Here is a 25697-nt window from a genome sequence, read left to right as displayed (position 1 = left end):
CTTCAGTAAAGTGAATTGATCCCAGAATCAATCCACAATTTACATTTAGGCATAGACAGAAGGTGTCATGCCTAAATGTAAATTGCTCCATTTTACATTTTTAGGACTTATGCTACAGAAAGTGTAATGACATTTCAGACAAGGCCTATGTCATGTGGATGTTTGAAAGAGAGAGAGAGAAATGGGGTATAATGTTTTGACACAAACTAGGTCATTTCAGGACCAACGTGGTTCAATTTTATTTCAATAATTCTCTGGCACGTAGAGTACCCGGAAAAAAAACATGAAGCTGGACAGGCGATCCTTGTCCTTGTCGCATACAAGCTGGGAATCAAATCCATGCCACTTAACATGACAGACCTTATGATCAAATACGCATGTGTTAAACTATTCGGCCACCCAACCACCCTGTGGTTAAATTAATGCTCTGGCTCCTGAAATTCCACTTGTAGAACAACTTCTCTAATACTGACCATAGGGGCCTTGTTATCCGCTCTCAAATTTAACTAGACACATGCATCACATTGACACTGCTTACAAAATTAGGCCTCGAAAAGCCAGAAAGAAAATAATCATAAATTTAAATGGTTATCACTGTCTTCCAAGCAACTAATAAGTGCACGCAATTGTAAAGAGCTCCGATACCAAGAGGCTGAAGAGGTTTATTTGTACCTTAAAATTGTTCCGATGTTTCTGCATGGACCTAAGGTCCATGGTTTCTGTAAGAACGCCTGGCCATAATCATAAGCATGTTGTGAACAGGGATCTTCACCTCAATGTTTACGTGTAGATGGTAGCGGAATGATGGACGTTCTGGACAGGTGATTATGCCAATATCGAACAATATCGTTAGGGTAAACAATAAGGTACATGCTAGTTGAATTGAATTATAATATTTTATTTGATAAAAGAAAGGATTGGTGTGGATTTGACATGTGACAGTATTTTCCACTTACTCGTTGGTAATGGCCGAAGCTGAAAAGGAAGTGGATAGGCATCTGGGATTGAAGAATCGCATCAAGGGAGATAATGCATAAGGAACGCACTTTCGTTAGTTTCAAAGCACCACATAAAAGACGATGAAAATGAATAAGTTCACCAAAAAGATCCAATAGATCCTAAAAATATTTATGTTGGTTTTCAATTCCAAGTGAATCAATCCCTTAGATATCTCATTAAATACGGATTTATTTATTTGTAATTTGAGAAAACTGTCGCCCCAAGGTAGCCGTATCGATAGCAGACAGGTCAGAAAATCGTCTTATGAAACAGATCAAAATGAAATAAGACGATCTTTATTTTATCAGTAATAATTTAATAGGTGGTTTAATCGATTGATTTGATTTCATTGTACACAGTTTGTGAATATTATTTAGATTAGTTCGACTGTTTTTGGAATAATATCAGAATTTGGGTAACACATCCATCAAATTCTAACTACCAAAACTGATATTACAGAAAATAAAACGAAAGTAGAAAAATGAACACTTGTATTCTTAATCCTTCAAAATGTCTATTATATAAATTATCGACAAATCAAACGGCCATTAGATTCCTACCTCAAATAAGACGTTTTTCAAAGACACAAGATCCAAAATGCTTCAGCGTAAAACTAAAATCAAGAAGTCTAGTACAAGTGTGTGGTAAAGATACTCTCAATTTTCTTCAGGGATTATTTACAAGTGATGTTAATCTCTTGAATGATAATGTCAGCCAATATTCTATGATGCTTAATGTACAGGGAAGAGTGTTATATGACTTATTGTTATACAACATGTCAGCAAAAAAAGAGACAGCAAATATATGGATTGAATGTGCAAGTGAAGTGAAGGACGAATTTATTCAAACCATGAAAAAATACAAAATAAGGAAGAAGGTTGATATTAGTGACATAAGTAAATCTGCATATGTTTATGCCTCACCCAATCAAAATTTGACTCTAATGGAAGATTCTGTCAAATTAACAACCCCAGACCCCCGATTACCTTCCTTAGGAAATAGAATTATAGTGACAGAAGATTTGAAAAGCACTGACAATATGTGTGTTTATTTAGAAAGCGAACAATATTACCGTGAACACAGATATAAATTAGGCATTGGTGAAGGAATAACCGATTTACCTCCAGGAAGTTGTTTCCCATTAGAAAGTAATCTAACTTTTCTTAAAGGTGTTAGTTTTGAGAAAGGGTGTTACATAGGTCAAGAGTTGACAGCCCGGACATTTCACACAGGTGTTACTAGGAAAAGGTTAATGCCATTAGTCTTTGAGAATGTTCCAGCAGGATTCAATCCTGATAGTTCAATAACATCTGAGAAAGGAAAATCCGCTGGAAAACTAAGAGATTTTATTGGTATTTATGGACTTGGTTTAATGAGAGTTGCAGAAACTAAAGGTGACCTCAATATAATAGATATTAAAGGGAATAAATTAAAAGTTAAGGCTGATATACCCTCATGGTGGCCTAGTGAGAATCATATGTTGTGATATTTAGTAGAGATATTATAGGATCTTTGTTTTAATCATTATTGATTAGATTTTTGTATTGTTGTTGTGCATGAAAATGTTGGAGTGCAGGAAGTAGGCCTACCCTTAATTCAGCTCTGAAGTAGATCTCCTTACACACAACCTGTACTTCAGAGCTGAACTAATCTACCTTATATTATATGCAATGTTTACATTTTGTTTATTTAACAAATAAATACTCAAGCTATAATAAAGATTCAAATTAAACAGAATTGCCTTTTAAAGAAGCATTATTCAAAAGCTAAATCTGCCAATTGGAGGTCTTTCTTCAGACCTTAAATGTTATATAAATTATTAAAGATACATAATGGGAGATAAGATAACGAGATGGCAGTTCTCGCTATAGTAGTTAAAAACTAGATAGTGTAAAGGTAATTTGCTGAAATTTCAGTCAAATTGATCCACTATGAGCCGAGAAAAAAGCGGGTGAAATTTTGGCATAGTCTCGGTCATCATTACTAAAATCATTAATATAAACAGCATAGTCTCGATTATCAACTTTTTAAAATTTAATTATCAACGGCCAATAGCGGGATATATGAATCTAATCCAGCCAACATCGAAGGCTAGCCTCGACATCGAGAGTTTATTATGGTCTGGATAAGTTAATTAATGTCTAATTGATAATTTAGATAACATTTCAGGCCTAAAGAAAGACTTGTAATAAGCAGATTTTGCTCTTGCATAATGCATGTTTAATTAGACATTTATTAACATGACAAGACCATAATCGGCATAATCAACTCTCAATGCCATCGGATCGGCCATTTAATGATTTGTTGCTAAAGTGGTGGACACACTTAATCGACGTGGAAATTTGCCTAGTGTGACCACTGTCCTTCGACGGATTGATTCGCCCGAGTCAAACATGTTTGATACATTCGGCTGAATTATATTCGCCTAGTGTGTCCACTTCTCTGAAGCATTTGCCCGATTGTAGAATTCATTAGTTAATTACCACTCATATTGAGAAGTCATGTGATTGTTTGAAGTCATGGTCACTGCCATGTTTAATCATGTGATGTGAAAGGTGATACAATTGACTGGTGAATCAGGCGAAGAATTCATCTGGTGTGTTCACCCATTTGGCTCAATCTGATGCCGATTGATTCGGCTGAACTGATACCATCACAAGAGAAGGAGAGAGGAAATAGGGTTTAATGTCCACTTGACCAAAACTAGGTCATTTCGAGACTAACATGGGTTAATTTTATTTCAATAATTCGTTTGCGCGTAGGGGTCTTAAGCAGTGGGAGGAAACTGGAGGACTCGGAGGAAACCCATGAGGTGGGACAGGCGACGTTACTCTTGTCATGTAAAAGCGGGGAATCGAAAACCACGCCACTTATCTCAATGACAGACCTTATGATGCAACATGTAACCATTCAGCCACCCACCCCCACCACAAGAAAGTGAAATGAAGTTTAATGTACATTCTCACAACTAGGTCATTTTAGGAGAACCATGTAACTTTAACCTACTGGTACATGTACTACTATGGGGTAAATTCTGTTATTGCACCCATCAACCTCAGAGCATATGACAAACAGCAAATCCAATGATTTGACTGAGCTCATAAATTTTGATAGGCCACCCTAATAATTCATCTCACACACAATTATTGTTACAGTGTCTCTTCACTAGAGCATGATCCTAGAATGTAGAGAACCTAAAAATAGAAGATTTTGTCAACCATTTCTAATAGTTTCAAGAAATTATAAAATATGGATCCCTCTTCAAAGCTTGCCAACCACAACCTCATTGGACATTAAATGAGGCCAATAGGGTTGCTAAGAACAGGTTGTGTTACTGAACTCAATTTTTAAAAACATGTACCAAACCTTGCTAATAAGTTAAGTTCCTGGCAACCACAGATTTTTTGAATACAGTTACATGTAGCCTGGGTGTTAGTTAAATATCCATGTCTCAGTATATTAGTTGTCTCTAATAACCCCCTGAACTTTATCACAAAACAGAACAATTCAAAATTAACAGTTGTATACAAAATGCAAGTTTATTGGGAAATAACATCAACATATTTTCTCAAAACACAAAATAAATACATTAGATAGTATAAGAGAGGGGTATTGTTACAAACTATATAGAATGGATACTGGGGGAACTATACGGAATTTACAATAGAGATAGCCCTTTATATAGGACAACATTCATAGGATGTAGAACTATATGTATAATGCCATTATCAAATACATTTACAAACTTACAATAATATAACATGCAAATAACAAATGAAGTTATTTCTTCTTACCTCTTAAATAATGAATGATTATGTCATTTTAAATAGTAACTAGCCAAAAACACAACAAACATCATGTATTACAAATGTGTTTGGGACGAACTTATTTAATATAATGCCTTTATAAAATTATAAAGATTAATAGCACACACACACAAATAAGAAATCCTTCGGACTACAATACCATGTTTCTGAACCTGGGTGAACCAGGTTTGCTCCTCATCTTGAGGACCATTTCAGAAACAGATATAAATAATCCTGAAACAGGTCTTTAACATATGGCAAGATTCATTAAATTAACTAATATCTCGGAATATGTTTTATTTTCACATTCTACAACAGAAAAGAAAAAATTACATAAATTATAAAATCAAAACAAATATTGCATTCTAAAATTAAGACTAGATATTTTCATTTATTGCCACAAATTATTCCTACTATCCTATTCCTGAAACTCGGCCAGAGCATGCAGACCATCAAAGCAATTTTTCTGACCTTTTTGCACTGCAATGCATCAAGTGTTGGGTCCAAACATGCATCTCTGGAAATATGCTATGTGCAGGACAAAGTTTAGCACACTTATTAACTATGCACAAATAATTATTACAACACACGTCATGTAATCGCAAAAGAAAAAAAAAGTATTTGACCACGTCAAATTTAATTAGCAATTAGGTTAGTAATATTGTATTCTTGTTAAAAACAAAACCCCACACACATTAATAGTAAGATGCCATTATTTGGAAAAAGTCTGAAATATGACATGGACAATAATAAAATACATTCCATTACCATCCAATAAAATTTAAACTAAAGAACTTATGTATTAAAGTTTAATATTCATCATAAATATATAATTCTATCATTTCCACATCTTAATTTCCTTGGTTACCAAATTTTTGTGTGGATTAATTTCCAAGCCAACCACTCAAGATACAAACTCAACCACAACAAAAATACAGGTAATTTAGACACAAGTAAAACTTGTTATTAAATTTATCGTGTTAACTGATTTCCAAACCAATTACACAATATTAAGTTTGACCAGTAAGATCGTGAAATAACAGAAAAGCCATAAGTAAAACTGAATATTAAATCCATATTTTAAAGTTATTATATTATATATTGTCATGCACACTAATAAATAAGTAGAATTGTACATGCATAACTATGTATGGATAGTATGGCCCCTTTGCACTAAGCACACCTAAAGCTTTAAAGATATGAGCAGGAATTTATGTTTTAGTTGCATTTTGAACAAAAAAGTACTATACAAAGTAAACATGTGAGTTGAGGTTCATAGTTTATCTGAATCTGGCCTCCTCTATCTACCGATACATACAAGATGTTTCGCATCAACCTCAAAATTATTCCTACAGGTCTCAGAGTGTTTGTATTTATCATCTTAGTGTTGACAAGTGTTGTGGATTTCAAATTCAACTGGAACATATATTAACAGAATATTCAGATTTATATCAATCAAACACGGTCTAGTGCAAGATTAGCAACTCTTTGCATACGTGCTAAAAGTATGCAACAACATTGGAGATTGGTCCTCTGTAAACATATATCCATTATTTAATTAATTAGTAAACAAAATGTTTTTATTATTATGGTTTGCTGTAACAATATATTTTCTATTATTTGAACCACACATAAACAAAACTGTAAAGTGTCTACTCATACTCTCAACTTAACTGCAAGTCTCTATGCATGCCAGCTTCTATAGGGCCCACCTTGCATTGAATGTGTGGTAATATACAATTCAATTAAACATATATGTACAAAATCTAGAGGGAATAATTATTATGCGCATAATTAATATTACACGTGTACAATTTTACAAAAACATACAATATTTCATATATCAAATCAAGCAAAATTGTGAGATTCTTTATCAAGGTAAAAAATAATTACATATTTTCAATCTTTTATAAATTAAAACTTTAATTAAAGCTTACTGACTAGATTTGTGGTAAATACATTATACAATAATAGATTACCAGCTACCTCTACATGTTTTAAATAAGACATACAAAATACTAATGCCAGGCAGGAATGGAGTCAACAGATGTTAGTGTGGTTTAATAAACAAGAACAAGACATTAGGTAATATATCAATATATTACTTAATGTCTTCCTCGAGACCATTAAACAACTTAAAATACAGACACTACCCAGCACCTGCATTTCAATGAAATCGTCAGACGAGTCCAATATATCATCTAGTATAAATAATGTACGACTGGCATGTTGCTCGTACTATGATTTGAAATAATGGTAGTTTATGGTACACCAACATCAACAGATGATGTCACATCTGTATTTTAAAGCCTTTTATTTTATGTGCATGTTTTCTACATTGACATTGTAAAACAAGAAATTAATGCTTTAAATCCAAACCATAGTATAGTGAGCTTCATCATTAGCAATATGCAATTCTTTTTTTGTAGCATAGCCAGGACAAAACAAAATACTCGCTAAGTCAAAACAAAACAAGCTTATTTTGGGACCAATGGTATATCTTTAGTTAAATAATTTATTTGCACATACGTTGTAGCAGAGAAAACCTGTGTGTAGCAGAGAAAACTCATGTGGTTAGGCGGGAAATCCTATTCCGGTTGCAATAATATCATGATGCACTAATTTCTTTATTTTCAACATTGATATTAAAATAATACTGTGAGTTTTCTCGTAGTGTGTAACATACTATTTTTATATATTTAATTAAATCTGACAAGAAATTAATGCTTCACCAAATTAATGCCAGAATAAAGATTAAATAGAAGACTACATGTATACACCAATTTGATTGACAAAATTAATCAAATCAATCAAGTCATTTAAAGTTTACATTGTTTTTTATACTGATTTCATACTGTAATTCTATCTTTTTCATATAAGCCAGCCAATTCTTCAGGAATTTTTTTTTTGAATACTCTGATGTGCTCAGCTCCTAATACAAATAGTGTTTTTATTCAAATAGTACATATTTTAGTTTCCTACGATATATGTGAATGATCCAGCTTGTTTCATAATTTCTTGTTTTACAGTATTAATCCATAACCAAACTGATTTCTCCATTTCATTAAACTGGAACTTTTTGTGGCATGCACATAGGATGATGGTGTAATAATGTGCGTACATATACTTTACATCAACAATTCATGTGTACCAATATAAAAAGTAGGTGCCGTACATTTTACAATAAATAAAGTGTTAATAACAACAATAAAAAAACAATACATAGTACACATGTAGAAAACTTAGGATTCAGAACTATATTTTATTCAGGCATAACAAGTTTAGCCATAGCTAGACTGGCTTCTAATTTTTTGGCCTCTCTTTCATGAATGGTCATGTGACGTTTAAGATGATTTGAGCGTGTGAAGGAATGAGAGCAAATGGAGCAAGTAAAAGGACGAAGCCCTGAGTGGGTTTTCATGTGACATTTTAAACGACTAACTTCTGTAAAACCCTTTCCGCACTGAGCACATTTGATCAGACTGTCTCGAAGATGTATTTTCTTGTGTCGATTGAGGCGTTTTTTGGCTATAAAGCTCTTACCACAATCGCAAACAAATGGACGATCCCCTGTATGCAGACGAACATGAACTTGTAAATAACACTGCTTATCAAACTCTTTGCCACATTCGTCACATGGGAATTTCTTCTTTAAGTTGTGAGATTGAATATGACGTTTATAATGGCCGGGATGACTGAATGCTTTGTCACAATACTGACAGACGAAAGGCTTGATTTCTTCATGGTTGACTTCATCATCTTTTATCTGTACGTGATTCTTCAGTGCCAGATTGGTAGAAAACTTTATACCACATTTACACAAGAAGAGATTGGCAGCTTCGTGTAATTTCTGGTGTTCTTTGTATTTGGGCAAATCTTCAAATATATCTCCACAATCCTGACATTCAATACCAGTGGTGGCACCATTGCTGGATATTGGTGGTTGGAAACAGGAACTCAAATGTTTCTCATAATCTTCACCACTGAAAAATGACTGTAGACAGAAGTCGCAGTGGTGTGTTTTCTTTTTATATTTATGGACATCTAAGTGCACGGTATATTCTTCCGCACTGGTGAATTCCATCCCACACTGAAAGCACAGTGTAAAGAATGGGGGATCCGAGATTTTCATTTTCTCACTGAACAGGTTTTCTCCTGAATGGATTTCTATGTGTTTCTCATACTGGCTAATGTACATAAAGTCTTCACCACAATGGAAGCATAAATAGAGGAATTTCCCCGAACAGTTAGACAAGTGAGCGTGCAATACTGATTGGTCGGAAAATTTCGCTTTACAAGTAATACATTTGAAAATTTTCTGATCCCTGTGTAGAACCAAAAGATGTTCTTCTAAATCTTCAATGTACGTAAACTGATCCCCACATTCAAAGCAGATAAATGTTTCTTCGTCTTTTTTTGCTGGACCCAATTTTTTCTTTGGTTGATCTTCTTGACCATTTGTGTCTTCAGTTTGTTCCTCTTTGATGGGCTTATTCAACACTTCAGACACATCTCCATTAACTGGTGATTTATCACCATTTTTTGAGCTGCAAGTACTAGTCTGAGTAGTCTCCATTTCTTCTTGGTCAACGTGGTTACCATTTTCTGGAATAGGCATTTCAATGGGCTCTGTTTTTACTACTATAGGGGGTTGTTCCTCGACCTTCATGTTTGAGAGATCTGTAGACAGAAAAACACTAACTGTGGTCAAGCACTCCTTACTCTATTCATTATCCTATACAAAAAGACAAAAAAAACCAATGAACATAAAACAAAAATGAATGGAATGAAATGGGGTTTAACATCCTACTGTTCTGTTCTGAATGGGCTAATAAAGATGGGCATCTGCTATAAAGCAGTGATTCTCAACCAGTGTGCCGCGAGAACTTCATTACTGTGCCGTGGAATTTCCTAAGTGTGCCGCGAAATTTGAATGGCACACTAAGAAAATGTGAAAAATCATGTGATCCCAATTGAGTATTCACTAGTGTCTACTGAAAAGCTGTGTTTTTCTTTATGTTGTTTTAGTTATTCTATGTGTCTATGACTAGTCTCTGTCTACGGTTGGATGATGTCTGACTTGCCATGTTTTTATTTTGCAAAATTAAAATATTTCTCATATATATTTAGCCAGGTGTGCGGTTATTTTTCATGTGTTCCATGGTGTGCAAAAAAAGGTTGAGAACCACTGCTATAAAGTATAAGCTTACAGTGTGCTATGAGGGAAATTTTGCCCGGACAGCGGCACTATGGCCTACCCTTATATCGAATTCCAACTGCCAACAGTTCTTTTACGTGCACGCCAATGTGTACATGGGACCTCAGATTTTCGTCCCATCCAAACTACTATACGCTGTCCCTTGCCAGTGGGAGTTAACAGGAGGAACCACAGAAAAACCCTGAGGTTAAAGAGTCGAACCGGTTGGATGAAAACCACACCACTTGACTTAAATGACAGATCTTAGCACTAGTGAGGAAATTTTGAAACACTTATTGATTGCTGTGTATAATTTAATGTCAGTTATGCTTTCATCAGATCGTGCACCTTTGACCATACAAAATTCCCGGGCCCTCCCTCAATCAATCATAACCAGGGCTATATTTTCTGACTTTCCTGTGGTCAAAATAGGTCTCAAAAAGATAGAAGAGGCCTGGATAAAGTCCGATATTTCAGATTATTTATATTTTCTTTAAAATTCAATGGTACCATTAGTGGTATTTAATTTCTGAATATATTTTGCTATCTTAAAAAGTCTTGACCTCATCCATTTGAGTGAAAAATAAAATCATTTATAATCTATTCCATATGATTTGATATGTTGATTTTTTTTTTTGTGGCATAGGTCTTTCTGGAATTTTTTTGTATCTAGAAACTAGTAAGCAGGAGTACTCCTGATTAGGCCTAATCTTTGTTTCAAAACAAAAGGAGCTTGTCTCATCACTAACTGAAATAACACATCACAAACAGACCAACCCAATTCAACATTTTTTTCATGTTTTATCTAAATCATTTACCTACTTTCAGATTCTACCTAAACATGATTCCCTTTTTTATCTACATGTAGCTCTACATATAAAGACAAAAGTGTTGTTCGCTCTTAATCGGCTGATCCATATTCCACAACCTATCCGTGATTACGTGCAAAATAATATAAACAATTCATATCAATAAACCGAATTTATTGTCATGTGTTTACAACATAGAAACGTGTTTTCGCTTTATTTTCATCATTTATTACTGATTGAGTCAAATAGGGACAAAACTAGACAACAAATCGGTCCAACTTTTGAAGAAATGACGGATAAAAATGTCGAAAAGTCACGCCACATACAGGCGTTCTACATTATAATTCGGCTTGGTGCGGCGAGGGGGCTGGGTCCACGTTTTTACCCAACCCGCTTGATTGTTGCTTTGTTCATGAACGTAGTTCATTTAGAATTTAAAAATCAAAAATATTTCAAAATAAATTGTTTTAGGTTACCTTGCATTAATACCCGTACTTTTAAGCTTTCCCACAAGGAATTGGTGGTATAAAAAATTAAATTAATCTCGATATCGCTTCCCTTTTTTCCATGTTGTTGAATCTAATAGCCTCGTTCTGAATATCTAAACTTGTACGGATCGTTTTTAGACTGCGTGTCGTCTTGATTGTGTTATATTAAAAATTTTGTAGTTCAAGATTTTTTTTGCAGCCCTTTCAGCTTATTTAAAAGAAATAATAATAAAAGCTGGACAATAATTTCATAAATACTTTAATAAACAACAACATTACAAAAATTAAAAATAAATAAATAAAAGCATTTCACATCTGAGATCATTTCCTCAAGTGACAAATATAATTTAAAAGAACTTGCTTACTTTCTTTATAAATTGTTGAAAGTTAATAAGAGTTAATTAAGACTCTTCCTGCCACTTTTGTAAACAAAGAATGTAAAATTCAAATAGGTAGATATGTGTGTGCATCATACTTATTTTGAGGATAAATAATTGACAGAAGAAAAAAGTAGAGACAGCATCCACATATACACCATGTTAAAGCATTGCAACATTTGTCTGATATCTTGAGTCCACATACAGACTTTACTGTAAACTGAGAGTGTAACATCTGACTGGCATCCCCCTTTTTGATTTAGGTCAATAACATTGTCAATTTAAATGCATTTTGTGTGATGATTTTAATTGTGAGCTGTCAATCTGTCTTTGTAACACCTGACTGGCATCCCCCTTTTTGATTTAGGTCAATAACATTTTCAATTTAAATGCATTTTGTGTGATGATTTTAATTGTGAGCTGTCAATCTGTCTTTGTTTAAAATTTATGGTCCGTAGATAAACCAATGTCCTTTCAATGCATTTTATGTGTTGATTTTAATTGTGAGCTTTCCCCATGGTTAAATGCAATAACAATTTAGATGAACTCAATTAATCATTTTTTATTTCAGCCTAATTCAAAGCAGTCAAGGACCTTTAAGCACTGATCTATAAATGTATTATATAGTTGAAGATGTGACAACCATGGCACTGACTAAATATGGTGTGTATATAATCGGTTTAGAGAGAAATAAGTTGAACAGAGTATAACAGAAAAAGATTAGAATAAACAGTACATGGTTAAAATGCACATTATTTAATATCCATTTATATTATCCATACTTCTCAAACATGTCAATAATTTCCTGAGTATATATCAATACATAGCATCCAAAACATAAAGACCAGGAGAAATAGTTGTATATCTGACGAATACATACCGGTAACGGTAACCTATTATAAATTTAACAAGGAAAAACTTAACAAAAAAAGATTCAAGTTCTGTGTGTATCTTTAATACAGGCTATGTTGCACAATTCAGGTATGACAGATCTTCCCCTTTTACTATACATGTATATGTCCATAGTTGTACCATCACAATGCCCAAACATTGTAATACTGGATCAGGTGTTTGACAAAAGATATTATATCACTTTTTTTGAATAGCACAGCATTTGCAAGGGCATTCTTTGTATACATATGCATTTTTCTCAAAAATTACTTATTTGACTGAGTTAATTAAAATTTAAAAATTAATTATTTGACTGAGTTAATTAAAATTTAAAAATTCATCAGACATTGAGTGCAGCTACATTAAAATTAAATAGAATAAACACATAAATCAACAATATTACCTCCCTTTTAATTTTAAAATTATAAATCTTTATTAAATAAATAAAATAAATAAAAGTCTCTTATTAAAGTAACACGATAATATGGAAATAATATATAATCTAACTACAGTATATATAATTTGTTCCTAGAGTGATTTTCGTAGTCTTTCACTGGACAACTGATTTGATTCAATCCATTTGAGAATGTCAGGTAATGGTTCTGGTTTGACTATATTGGAATCTATTTCTGCTATCAACTGTTCTGGCGTTATTCCTATCAGCGTCTGTTTAACAATAACTATTGCACAAATAAATTTATCACTGCAACGCACAAAAGTCTGTTCAAAATAAAACGATTTCTCATCCCAATATGATATCTGAAAAGCAAAATAAAAATTTTGCATAGTAAATGTTTTAAAATATAGTCAAAATATCAAAATTGAAAATCACACCGTCTGATTTTTTTTCCACTTGCAGACACAGACCAGCAGAGAATAAAAGGCTTAATTATATATTATATCGAAGAGAGTTCACCTTTTCTCTAATATTTTCTGATGACTTACAATGTCTATCTGTCTGTGGAGCCACAGTACAGCAGTGAGTAAGGCACTGGGTCACTAATCAGGAAGTCTGAGATTTAATCACAGCGTTGGCAGCGAAAATTCCCTAAATTTTTCAGCTTAGTTTCCCCTTGTCGACAGTAAAAGATGGTGGCCGTGCACGTAAAAAAACAGTTGGAATTTGAAAAAAAAGAGTAAGCTGTAGAGCCACTTTCCGGGAAAAATGACCCCCATAGCAAACCAAGATTCCGTATACATAGTTACAGTACACGTAAAAGAACCCTCAACAGTTGAAACTTAAGGGTACACTGTGGCACAGTTGCCAGGCAAAACTTCCCTCACAGTACACTGCATGGCGTATGGCAAAGAAAAGTAGGATATTAACCCCATTTTATTTCATTTCTGTCATGGTTTTCCAGACAATTTTTGTAGACAGACGTAGACCATGGACTTGCTATCTATATCAGTAGTCAATGTATGTAGCTACAATAATGAGTGCAGAAATGCCCGCAACCCCTACCCCCACACTAACAGTGGTACTATTTTTATTTTTTTTACATATAAAACAGTTAAATACAGCCTCGTTTATTTTAGTAAGCAATCTGGAAAGCATATCATCATTTTCCTTTTTTTACTGTATGTGTTGAATGTTTGATACCTTGGTGTGTATATCATATCTATCAAACAACTCGATAGATTTTCTGTATCTTATATTGTTGCCACCATTTGTCATAGAACCTCCCATGCTTCTTACTTTCTTCCACCAAGATGTTCTTATCCAAAAATCAAATCTTGCAAAATCACATTCTCTTAGATATCTGCTATTGTTCATATGAAGTACAAAGTCTAAATCTGTAGTTAGGCATATTCCTATCAAAAAATCAATAAAATCTTCATTAAATAGAGCTAAATAAGAGAAGTACAATCCTTAATCATATCAAGACTAAAGGTCATGAATGAAATTAAGTGGCTCAGTGGGTAAGGTGCTAGTTCACTGACCAGGAGGTTTAAAGGTCAATCCCTGTTTTGGCTGAAAAAACTGACCTGGAATTTGTCAGTTATGCAGGACAGAGGTCCTTGCGCAGAAAAGTGTCCAGTTGTTCGGATGGGACAAAAAACATATGTCCATATGTGCACATTGGCGTGAACTGTGCACGTATAGAACCACTAGTTGGAGAGAGATGGGGTTTAATGTCCACTTGACACAAACTAGGTCATTTCGGGACTAAGACATGGTTCAATTTTATTTCAATAATTCGCTTGCGTATAGGGGTCTTTAGCAGTGGGAGGAAACCGGAGAAAACCCACAAGGTTGGACAGATGACCCTACTCCTTGTCACATACAACCGAGGAATCAAAACCACACTAGTTGACTCAATGACAGACCTTATATGATACAGCGAAAACGCGCTAACCATTCGACCATCCAAACCCCGCTCTAACAGTTGGAATTCGAAATATGGGTAGGCTGTAGCCCCACTGTCCAGGCAAACTTTCCCACATAAAACAATGTGGTGTGTGCTTGTCTTCATTAGCACAGTCAGTGCAGAACAGTAGGATGTTGAACCCCATTTCTTTTTATAAAGTTTACAAGTTTTCTGTTTCTTTTTGCGATTTCTTGCATAAAGTCTGATTGTATGAATAAAGAAATAGATCAGAAGTAAAAAGGAGCACAATTGACAGGCCTACTTCTCAACTAAAATTTCTCCTCTGCATTCAGCATGAGAATTCTGACATAATCAGCTGTCACCACAATTTCTTCAGTGTACCCTATATATTTTTGTTTGTAAAACTATCAGAGTGTTTTTCGTTGAGAAAATAATTAGAATTTTCTTGTACAACCAAATATTGACAGTGGCAGGGAAAACCTCTCCTCTTACCATACATAAATAAACGATGGACATTATAACTATTATTAGGGTCCATGCTTATACTATAGACACTGTTAGAAAGATTGATAAAATCGTACTTTGACTGTCCAAATTCCGATCTTCCTGTCCTCTGCGATTCTCATATTCATTCTGCCTTGGTGGATAATAATTATTTATGCTACCGGTACCGGTAATTATTATTATTATTAATTTCTACAACTTGTACAAGACCTACCTGGTAAAACACATTCGTCCAGAATGTTTTTCTGTCTTCTCCAAAAAGCATAGATAATGACAAATGCGCCTCTAACGAAATAGTAAACATCAAAAAAAGGAAACAATATTAAAATCAACCATGGCAAATAACAAATCATTGCTGGACTTACTCTTGACTTCGTTGTGTCTAAATGCTAAATGCTGAGTGCAAAGGTTAGGCCTATCTCTAAAGGGAGACAATAAGTTTTGAGGGGATCAGACTGGCTTACTTTCCAACCGATTTCCTTGTTAATTAATCCAATGCCCTTCCTTGGCCTATAAGGTTTATTTTATGAATATTCTTATTATCTGAATCTTTATAACCACAAAAAACGCAAAATATATGATAAAAATCATGAAGGTGGTTGAGCACCCCTGCTGTATTTTTTTTTATTTAATTAAATTACATCAGTCTTTATTCTTTTTATTCATGAGATGGAGTTGGCCTATTAGAGACTTTTGGCAAGGGGAATTTTTCCCATCCGTATCACGTATCTGTATCTTCACGTGATACGCTGCGTCAAAAAGCTTATTTCTATTACAGCATGACGGCAGTTCTCTACCACAAATTACTGAAGGGAGTAAAGTCCCTGACACTGACAGTCGCTGAGCTATTTAAAAAACAAATTAGGCCTAATGTCGAACCTTTTTAAAAATCTTTGATTTCGACTCAGCAGCAATGTTTGGTTTCACTAATATATATTTACTGATTACAGAAAGTTTATACCTCTTTACCATAGAATCACATCATTTACAGATTTGCAAGGTCCTACCTCCCTAAATTTAGAGCGTAGATCAACCAGAATGCAGACAGACAGGAAAAATATGAAAATTCAGAGAAAAACTTGTCAAAAAAATGATTAAATTCCAGTCTTTATCACGGTTAAAATCACATCAAATATACAGTGTTCTAGGATACACTCTTTACCATAGAATCACATCATTTACAGATTTGCAAGGTCCTACCTCCCTAAATTTAGTGCGTAGATCAACCAGCATGCAGACAGACAGGAAAAATATGAAAATTCAGAGAAAAACTTGTCAAAAAAATGATTAAATTCCAGTCTTTATCACGTTTAAAATCACATCAAATATACAGTGTTCTAGGATACACATAGATTCATAAAAAAGCTATAGCAAAACATTTCAGGGTCTAAAAGTAGCAAAATAGACGGTAAAAAGGCGATGATGTTATACAGACCTTTTCCGTATGAAAGCTGTTTGATACGTGCTGCCGTATCTGTGTGCCGTATCACGTATGAGAAATACACACACATTGATGACGTCACACGCAAAGTCGATATGGATACACGATACAGACCAGGAATTTATGCTTGCCAAAAGTCCCTAATGTGTATTAGCATAGCCTTCATGTCATTTTATTAACAAGAGAGAGAGAAATAGGGTTTAACGTCCACTTGACACAAACTAGGTCATTCTGGGACTAACATATGGTTCAATTTTATTTCAATAAATCACCTGCACATGGGGATCTTTAGCAGTGGGAGGAAACCAGAGGACCCGGAAAAAACCCACGAGGTTGGACAGGTGACCTTACTCCTTGTCATGTACAACCTGGGAATAGAAACCACACCAGTTGACTCAGACCTCATGATACAATGCGCAGGCACTAATCATTCGACAAAGTCTGATGACCCTAAACAGATGATTAATAAGGCATGAGAATGTAATTGAAAACAAATACGACAGGGATGACTTTGAGACTTTCAGATTGAAATAAATCATCGAGAATATGGACCATTTAGTAAAGTATTCATAAAAAGCATCTCATTCTTTAATAGAGTGATATTACTACAAATTTGCTACATCCCCAACTATAACAGAACAATAAAACTGGATCCATTTCTGTTTTTTTTTTATAAAATGCTATTTTCACATGTTCAATGCTGAGAAGGAGAAATATGCCCATACAGCAGCATTTTCAACTAACCTACTCTTCGTCAAGGATTCTTTAATGTACACAGCAATGTGTAGGCCTACACTCGTTTTTCTAATTTGATATGTTTATAATGGCTAGGTCGCAGGTGAAGTGGAGTCATTCTTTCTGTGAAAAGAAAGCTAGATGGTTGACAGCTAGACAAAATAAGAAATACAAGGCCCTGTTTTTTGTTATTTTTCTTTCTAACCCTCTAGAGATTTGCAGGTTTTTAAGAATTTTAATAACTTCCAACTATTTCTTCCTCATTAGGAGTTCTTTTTGCCACTGCACTTGCTATTTAGTTAAACGAGAGGGCTACAATGCAACAACCCTGTTAAAATTAATGCTTGATCCTCACATAAAAACAAGCTAAAGATCTTGCTTCAAGAATCTGTTATAGCAGAAATTAACACATCAAGGTTGTTCCCAATTTTATTTACAAAATCAAAAATAATATCAATAAATTTCCAAAATAATATTGCTCCCACGGTTATCCCACAATTGAAAATACTGATAAAACATATATACCTAACATGAAATCGTTTAATATGAATCACAGATAATGAATACATGTATGTGCATCATGAAACTATCAATATTTTGGTCATAAATGAAGGAGGTTTAGGTCCATTAAAATAATGTATGTGAACCTGTCAATTAAAAAGGATTTCTCTTTTGATTAAAGATTATTTCTGATTTCCAAAGAGTAATTAGTACGAAACCATACCTCACATAAAAAAAAGAATAATAACAAAAATTAAAGTCACTGAATGTCATTTGCATTTTGTGGACAATATCTAATGTTTCACAACCTAATCCACACTAAAACTGATTATTTAAAGGACCATTATGTAAGATTAAAGCCTAGCTCACAACCCACCGTACCTGGTTACATGCACGGGTGGGGTGGGGCGGTGGATGGCCGAATGGTTAGCACATGGTTTTGAATCCCTGGTTGTACGTGACAAGGTGTAGGGTCGCCTGTCCAACCTCGGGGCTTTTCTCCGGGTCTTCCGGTTTCCTCCCACTGCTAAAGACCCCTACGCGCAAGCGAATTATTGAAATAAAATTAAACCATGTATTAGTCCCGAAATGACCTAGTTTGTGTCGAGTGGATGTTAACCCCATTTCTCTCTCTCTCTTTTGTCATGCACGGGTCGTAGGGTTTGGCATCTCACAGACCAGCCGCAAAACCAGCTGCAAGAGACCGTGCCAAACACAGGCAAGTGAAGGCTAAGTCTCACGCACAGGTTTACTAAAATTTCCCCCGTAGACTGTCTGTAGCAGCACGGTTGTGAGCTAGGCTTTCGATAAAGTGCTGACTGTATTTCTCTATAATATTTCAAAAATAGATAATACATATGGAACATATTGAAAATTTCATTCAAATTACTTTATTTTGAGTGAAGTTATCAATGGTTGTAGTTTTGGCAAGATGTGTACATTGATCATAACCACCGAACTGGTCATTCAATTCTTAACCTCGCTTCTCCATTTATAAATTAAATCATTAAATGGTTGAACTGTTCTAATCTACTTAAAATCGGAGCCATCCAATGGCATTGAGAGTTAATTATGGTCTTGTCATGTTAATAAATGTCTAATTAATAATTTATATATATTAAGGCCCAAAGAAAGGCCGGCAATAAGGCAGATTTAGCTCTTACATAATGCCTGTTTAACTTTTAATTAAGAAAACAATATCAAAATATCAATCCAGCTTGGATTCAATCAGGTAAAAAAGAGACCCATTCAAAAAATATTAGCAAAGACTATAGGCGGCCCCGACTTCTTCTGATGATATACCATTTATATTGTCTGCAGAGGATGCCAAATGATGACAAATTTTCCATTCCAGATATCTTTGTAAATAATGAACCGAATTGAACCGTTTTTGGACTGATATCCCTTTACAGAGATATAATTTTGATAATATTGTAGTTTGCAAATCCCTCACGTGACAATCAGCGGCTTTAACTAATAACATTATAATAAATCTACAGTCACATCCAATATTTGCATAGTGTTAAAACATAATATATTGTGGCTATTTATAGCTTGCATCTCAAAACTACCAGTTTTTCTGTTTCAAAAGGTGTGACAGAGGCAATGATGAATGAACCCATTTTAATAGCCTCCTGCTTTCTTCGACAGGATCACACATATTAAGACAAAACAATCTAGACTAACAAGTACTTGATAATCAAGGATCAAGTGTTTAAACCACTACAACATTGGTTTGTGTCAATTTAAAAAAAGTTGGACAAAGTTGTAATTTGAATATTTTCATAAAGAGGCATTAGCACTTCGGAAGACTTTACAGATACGGTACACCAGATATCTTTATATTAAATAGCAAGCAAAATTTGACTAAAGCCTGCCCAGCTATTCCCAAGCTTTTGTAATTTTCAAGGTCCATTGACACAAACTTGTGAAACAACCCTAACTCTAGGTGCATCTGTGCATGGATTTTTGACAATCAGAGAAGTCTAATGTTATTTTGAATATATTCATTATTGACTCCTTTTTTTTTTCTTTTTGGTGAGAGTAATAATGCCTCTTTAAGGTTGGCCCCTTTAAATTCTATAACATAAAACACAATACTGAATATTGACAATATAAAGACTGGAAGATGTTTTGATAAACATTATCCAGTCTAAGTAAAAATGATATAAAACTATTTAAACTTTGTCATGGTTTAGAAAATTGTGGCCTAAATGTTCTCTTTGATCACATATAGGGAGTATATAATTTTCAAGTTTTATTACATAACAAAAGTATGATGACATATAGGCCAATATGAATCAACATGAAAGCAAAATAGGAGCTCACATTAAATTTAAAAATGGAGTTTACATTGAATGCAAAAATTGAATTCACATTGAAGGCTAAAATGGATTATGGTTTTAAATTATTTGTATGCATGAAGTAATGAAATCTTTAAAGGCCTTCTCATTTGGTCAATATGCCATCAAGAACTACAACTGAGCAATTCCCTTTTAAGATTAATTAATACCAGAAAACCTTTAAAATGACCTTATATTTAGGAGTATTTGATGTATCCATAAACATGTTAATTACAAGACCCGTCAACCCCTAAGAGCTGCAATTAATGCAGTAGGGTGGTGTAAAAAGTAGAAACCATGATTTGGCAGTAAATTCAAAGCGCATAAATTCGCACTTCCAAGGGTAATTAATATAGAAATGATACAATGAAGTAGGCCCAATGACACAAAAAATGGATTAAATTGTTAAATAATTAGTTTAAATGGGTAATAAGATATAAAATAAAGACAAGCAATGGTAACCATATAAAATTACGTAATTAATCAAATGACTATAATTTAAAAATTGAATATGTAGTCTACAGAAATAAATAATGTCAAATATAATCTACAATTACCACTTGTGCTTGTGTTCATCATTCTGGAGTTTTTTGTCAATTTAGATAATTGGCTTGGTGTGCTTTTATCAGACTTTATAGAAAATTGTTTTGCAAAACGCCTAATAGTAATATTGACATCATTCAATTTAATCAGGCCCCCCCCCCCCCAATGCCATTTCACAATGTAGATCTATGGAAATTTTTTCTGCCAGATTCCGAAAATCTGTTATTACATTTATTCAAAAGAGCGTTCTGAATTGGTGAGACTTATTCCCATCTTATTCCCAATATAGTTTCAGGTTTTGTTGTATTCGAAATATTGTATTTGATGCTGTATGCGTGTCTACTAAAATGTCGGCCCTTGCTTATTTTATTCAATACACATTTTAAGAGTATTGGAACACGTGTCAATATTTATATCCGCTTTATTAACTCTAAAATACGTTGAAAACTATTTTGATTACATATCTAATAGCTTAATTACACCGTACAATTACCCCAAATCGATGTTGATAACCAAAAGTTGTGATCTTTTTTGCTTACATGCAATGAGTTGTGTCCCTTAGTTTTGGCGAGAAATTTAAAAAACTTTGTTTGAAAATATGGTAGAAATCTTATTACTGTACAATAGAGCGGTACATGAGGACTATTCGTGGCAATCTACCGTGTGATGCGGTAGTATTGATAGATCACTTAATTACTGTAGATCAAGAATTCTATTGCAGAGTAAATTCCCAACATATATCATATTAAATATACGGCTGGAAAATCATACACAATCAAAAGTATTTTTATTGAAACAGATTCGAGTCCTAAAATTTCAAATTGATCAATAATAGCTTTATGGCCATTTTACATTCGTTTCTATTGTTTTCACATAGCCATATTTATGTCTCTTAGAAATTTATAGGATCCGAATTTATGATGCTATTGTAAGTTGAAAACCTTCTCATTCTTCATGAATTTTTATTTTTATACTTAGATTGTGCTTTATAACATAACAGCAGTTTGTAAATAAAAATTGTATGCACAATTTGCTTTATGAAAAAATACCATGCTGCTAAATTTTGGGTTGTTTTATAAAAAACACCAATGTAACTATGGACAAATGATGGTGGGCAGTGCTGAGCAGGAGGCATTATAACCAGCTGCTAAAGTTCTTATTTATTAAATAAAAAGAATGCCAGGCACTATAAAATACTGTTTTGTTTTTCATTCATTCATTGTTTTGCATATAAAAACTATCACAATATTACAATGTATACACTACTGAGTGCTAGGCGCTATGGATCTATGCACTGGTTTCCTTGACAACCGTTTCCCAATAGTTTCAACATGGAATCCTATTTCAATTAAAGCTTCATGGTCCAAAATAATTCGCCCGTCAAATATAAATGCTGGCTTCAACATCTTCTGATAGATTTTGTGATAATCTAAGGTCTAAAAATAAACAAAGATAATAAATCATAATGGCATTAATTTCAGTGTACATTTTTGTTTTGTTACGCGAATCCTTTAATTCAATTTTATTGTCAAACCTAGGACCCCTCAAAACAATACAATAATAAACAGACATTATTAGATTATAAGGGGGGTTGGGTGGCCGAATGGTTAGCAAATGCGCGCTGTATCTTAAGGTCTGTCATTGAGTCAACTGGCATGTTTTCGATTCCCCAGTTGTATGTGACAAGGAGTAGGGTCGCCTGTCCACCCTTGTGGGTTTTCTCCGGGTCCTCCCACTGCCAAAGACCCCCTACACACAAGCGAATTAAAATTGAACCACCATTAAACCGAATGGTTTAACATGTGCACGTTAGATTAAAAGGTCTGTCATTAAGTCAAGTGCATGGTTTTGATACCCCACTTGTACATGACAAGGAATAGGTGCACATGTCCAACTTTGTGAATTTTCTCCGGGTCCTCCAGCTTCCTCCCGCTGGTAAAGTCCCCTACACGCCACAAATTATCGAAATAATATTGAACAATATGCTAGTCCTGAAATGACCAAGTTGGTGTAAAATGGACGTTAAACCCCATTTATTTCTCTATATAGTGTGTCTAGGGACATTATTTAGATTAAAGTGTTTGCAGGTAATGGATACACGATTACCAGCAGCTTTTTGAAAGATGGTTACAAGTTTATGCATGAAACTGATGGGCAGATCTGAATTTTGATAGTGTTCATACTTTTTATGATTAGTTAGTCATCGTGCTTGGAAAAAAATCTCTGACCTGTCCAGTGTTTACAAGATTTTGATTATGGGGGCAGGAATTCTGTGAAAAATCATTACGCTATGTAAAATTGTAATTGGGTTCCTCCTTAGGAATAAATGAAGAATTCCAAACAAAATCTTTTTTTTTTTTTTTTTTTTTTGAAACTGTAGTAGGCCTACAGTTATATGTTTTGGTCTAAGAGGGAGTAATCCTGTTAAAAAGCCTTGTGCAACTATGAATTTTGATAGATTTTAGTTTTAGGCAACTGTTATTGTGTTAATATAAGAAAAATCAGTCATACACTAAATACTGGAGTATATACTTACTTTAAATTCATCCCATTCTGTACAAACTATTAATGCATGACTACCTTCTGCTGCTTCATAAGGATTCTGATGTATGGTCACTAACTTAGAAACTGAAAACATAAAAACAATCCTATTGCTACATTATGTAAACTAAGGAGAGCTGTTTTTACACAGACTTAGCCTGTTTTTCCAATCTCTATTTCCATTTGTCTGTATTTATTGTGATATGACCATTTACGTGTTCCAATGACAATATAGTAAGCCCCCCCAAAAATCCCATGGGATTTGACATTGTCTTTCCTGCACCAATTAGGCTAATGACGATGGACATACGTCATGTAATGTGCTATGAGGGAATTGTGTATGGACAAAGGCGCTATGAACTACTCTTATATCGAATTGACTCTGTCAAGGGTTCTTTTACGTGCAAGCCAATGTGTACACGGAATCTCTGTTTTCATCCCATCCGAACAACTATACATTGTCCCTTTCCAGGCCCTCCGTCCTGCACCATGTTGGAAAATCCTGATGATCTTTCTCAATCAACATCGGGATCGAACACAGGGCCTCCAGGTTAGCGAAGTCAACGTCATACTCACTGAGCCACTGCCGACCCCAAACTAGTAAACATTTAAACTTCTGCTTAAGAACCATGGCCCATCGTAAATCAAAATAACTTAATACTTTAGATCCAAGAGTTTTAGCTTTCTCTTTTTATAGAATATTTTTGGGTGCAGTCTTCATATTGAAATTCTACGCCTTCTAGTTTGGGACCATTTTGACAAAAGTTTGAGAGAAAAAAAGTCTCAATAAATTAGACACATAGATAGAATTTAATGATTCGGTGACAGGGGAGGTAACCCGGTGAATAAAATCTTTGTATAGTGTTCCTTCTTAGGACTAACCAAACAATCCCAGCAAATTAGGAATAAACATACTAAAATCTGACAAGGGCAGTAACATTGCAAAGAATCACTTTGCTACTCTGATTCCTCCTTCTGGACGAGATGAACCATCCTAGCAAACTTGAACAAGAGCCATAACTCTGGAAGTAATTATCGGAAATCGCTGAAAATTAACAACCTTCTTCATCTTATGACCATAAACACTGTATATAAGTCAATCGGATAATAAGTTTAGCCTCTAAAGCATCCCCCTGACTTTTTGTCAAGGGCAATGACGACTAGCGTAGTATTTCTCAGACAGCAATTTAATGTGTGCGTATAAAAATGTATTTTCCACACTGAATTTTGTTGAATATTGACATGGTTTTAACTTGTATTGCTGATAAATTACATGCAGCTGGTACTACCATATAATCAATATTCTAATATAATATACATTTATAACCATTATTTAAAATATAATAAATATCTAATACCAACCTCTACTAGGATCTTCTGATATACATGGATGCGTTAATTCTCTAAAAAAATAATTTAAACATGAAATCAGATAATTATTCAAATAAAATATCATTAAATCATGCACCGTTAAAAACCATATAATTATATCATTTTCCAATGAAAGCTGTTTCTTTCATTTATTTTGTATCTTTAATAAATAACAAATGTTTAAACTAAATCAATAAAATGTTTTGTGTGAATATTATACATTAATAAAATTGTTTAGTGTCTCAATAAAATTATTTTGTGCCTAGGAAATTATTTTGTGTAAATATAAAGTAGACTATATGTAAACTGAATAAATCAATAATTTTCCTTTTTTAACAATAGATATTTAGTCAAGTAAAATGCAATAGAAGGGGATGAGTGAAGCAGTACCACCTGGGAGACATTTTGAGAGAGGGGGGTATCATAATACTGGTAAGTCTAATCAACTGAAAACAAGATGGGTTTTTTTTCTGCAGGGCGGGGTGGTGAAAAAATGCTATTTACACATGGCAATGCTATTTTTTCTCAATGTACATATTGAGTTTTTCAACAAAAAGACACTAATATTGATTGAAGTGCAGTTGGTAAACAATCATCCTATTAAAATATAAAATGAAATGGGGTTTAACGTCCTACTGCTCCGCTCCGATCTGGGCTAATAAAGACGGGCACATGCCATACAATATCCTATGAGGGAAAATTTTGCCCTGACAGTGGCACTATGGCCTACTCTTATATCGAATTCCAACTGTCAAGGGATCTTTTACATGCACGACAGTGTGTACACGGGACCGTGGTTTTCCGTCACATCCGAACGACTGG

The 25697-nt window shown here is 34.1% G+C and overlaps 4 protein-coding genes across 11 annotated transcripts in view; 1 reads left to right on the top strand and 3 right to left on the bottom strand.

The window, feature by feature from the left end:
- The first annotated feature begins 700 nt into the window (after positions 1 to 700).
- Positions 701 to 2725, top strand: LOC126830942 (putative transferase CAF17 homolog, mitochondrial). The gene has a single exon (XM_050561471.2). It carries the CDS (start codon positions 1481 to 1483, stop codon positions 2483 to 2485), a length of 1005 nt encoding a protein of 334 aa, XP_050417428.1. The 5' UTR covers positions 701 to 1480; the 3' UTR covers positions 2486 to 2725.
- A 1787-nt stretch (positions 2726 to 4512) lies between these two features.
- Positions 4513 to 11417, bottom strand: LOC126830944 (gastrula zinc finger protein XlCGF26.1). The gene is made up of 2 exons (XM_050561472.1): positions 11288 to 11417; positions 4513 to 9540 (listed from the first exon to the last, which is right to left on the bottom strand). The coding sequence occupies exon 2, from the start codon at positions 9472 to 9474 to the stop codon at positions 8068 to 8070; it is 1407 nt and encodes a 468-aa protein (XP_050417429.1). The 5' UTR covers positions 9475 to 9540; positions 11288 to 11417; the 3' UTR covers positions 4513 to 8067.
- Positions 11418 to 11547: 130 nt separating this feature from the next.
- On the bottom strand, positions 11548 to 15821 carry LOC126830946 (protein THEM6). Its single transcript, XM_050561473.2, has 3 exons — positions 15616 to 15821; positions 14168 to 14379; positions 11548 to 13326 (listed from the first exon to the last, which is right to left on the bottom strand). Exons 1-3 carry the CDS (start codon positions 15752 to 15754, stop codon positions 13096 to 13098), a joined length of 582 nt encoding a protein of 193 aa, XP_050417430.1. The 5' UTR covers positions 15755 to 15821; the 3' UTR covers positions 11548 to 13095.
- Positions 15822 to 17993: 2172 nt separating this feature from the next.
- The window catches only part of LOC126830948 (UDP-glucose 6-dehydrogenase), a 28956-nt gene continuing 21252 nt past the window's right edge, over positions 17994 to 25697 (bottom strand). For all 8 annotated transcript variants that reach the window (XM_050561481.2, XM_050561477.2, XM_050561483.2 and 5 more), the window contains exons 10-12: positions 24867 to 24907; positions 23500 to 23591; positions 17994 to 22399 (exon numbers count right to left, since the gene is read on the bottom strand). In XM_050561481.2, the coding sequence (XP_050417438.1) occupies positions 22226 to 22399; positions 23500 to 23591; positions 24867 to 24907 (307 nt within the window). In that variant the 3' untranslated portion in view covers positions 17994 to 22225. The remainder of the gene's footprint in view (positions 22400 to 23499; positions 23592 to 24866; positions 24908 to 25697) is intronic.

Source organism: Patella vulgata, chromosome 8, assembly GCF_932274485.2.
Source record: "Patella vulgata chromosome 8, xgPatVulg1.2, whole genome shotgun sequence".
Classification (NCBI taxonomy): domain Eukaryota; kingdom Metazoa; phylum Mollusca; class Gastropoda; family Patellidae; genus Patella; species Patella vulgata.
Note: the sequence above shows the minus strand (reverse complement) of the source record. Positions and strands in the feature narration are given on the sequence as shown.

Coding starts and splice junctions, on each gene's coding strand:
- LOC126830942 (XM_050561471.2), top strand. CDS start 1,481: ATGAACACTTGTATTCTTAATCCTTCAAAATGTCTATTATATAAATTA.
- LOC126830946 (XM_050561473.2), bottom strand. CDS start 15,754: ATGATTTGTTATTTGCCATGGTTGATTTTAATATTGTTTCCTTTTTTT. Junction 14,380..15,615: donor GGACGAATGTGTTTTACCAG/GTAGGTCTTGTA, acceptor ATTTTTTGATAG/GAATATGCCTAACTACAGAT. Junction 13,327..14,167: donor GATATGATATACACACCAAG/GTATCAAACATT, acceptor TTTGCTTTTCAG/ATATCATATTGGGATGAGAA.
- LOC126830944 (XM_050561472.1), bottom strand. CDS start 9,474: ATGAAGGTCGAGGAACAACCCCCTATAGTAGTAAAAACAGAGCCCATT.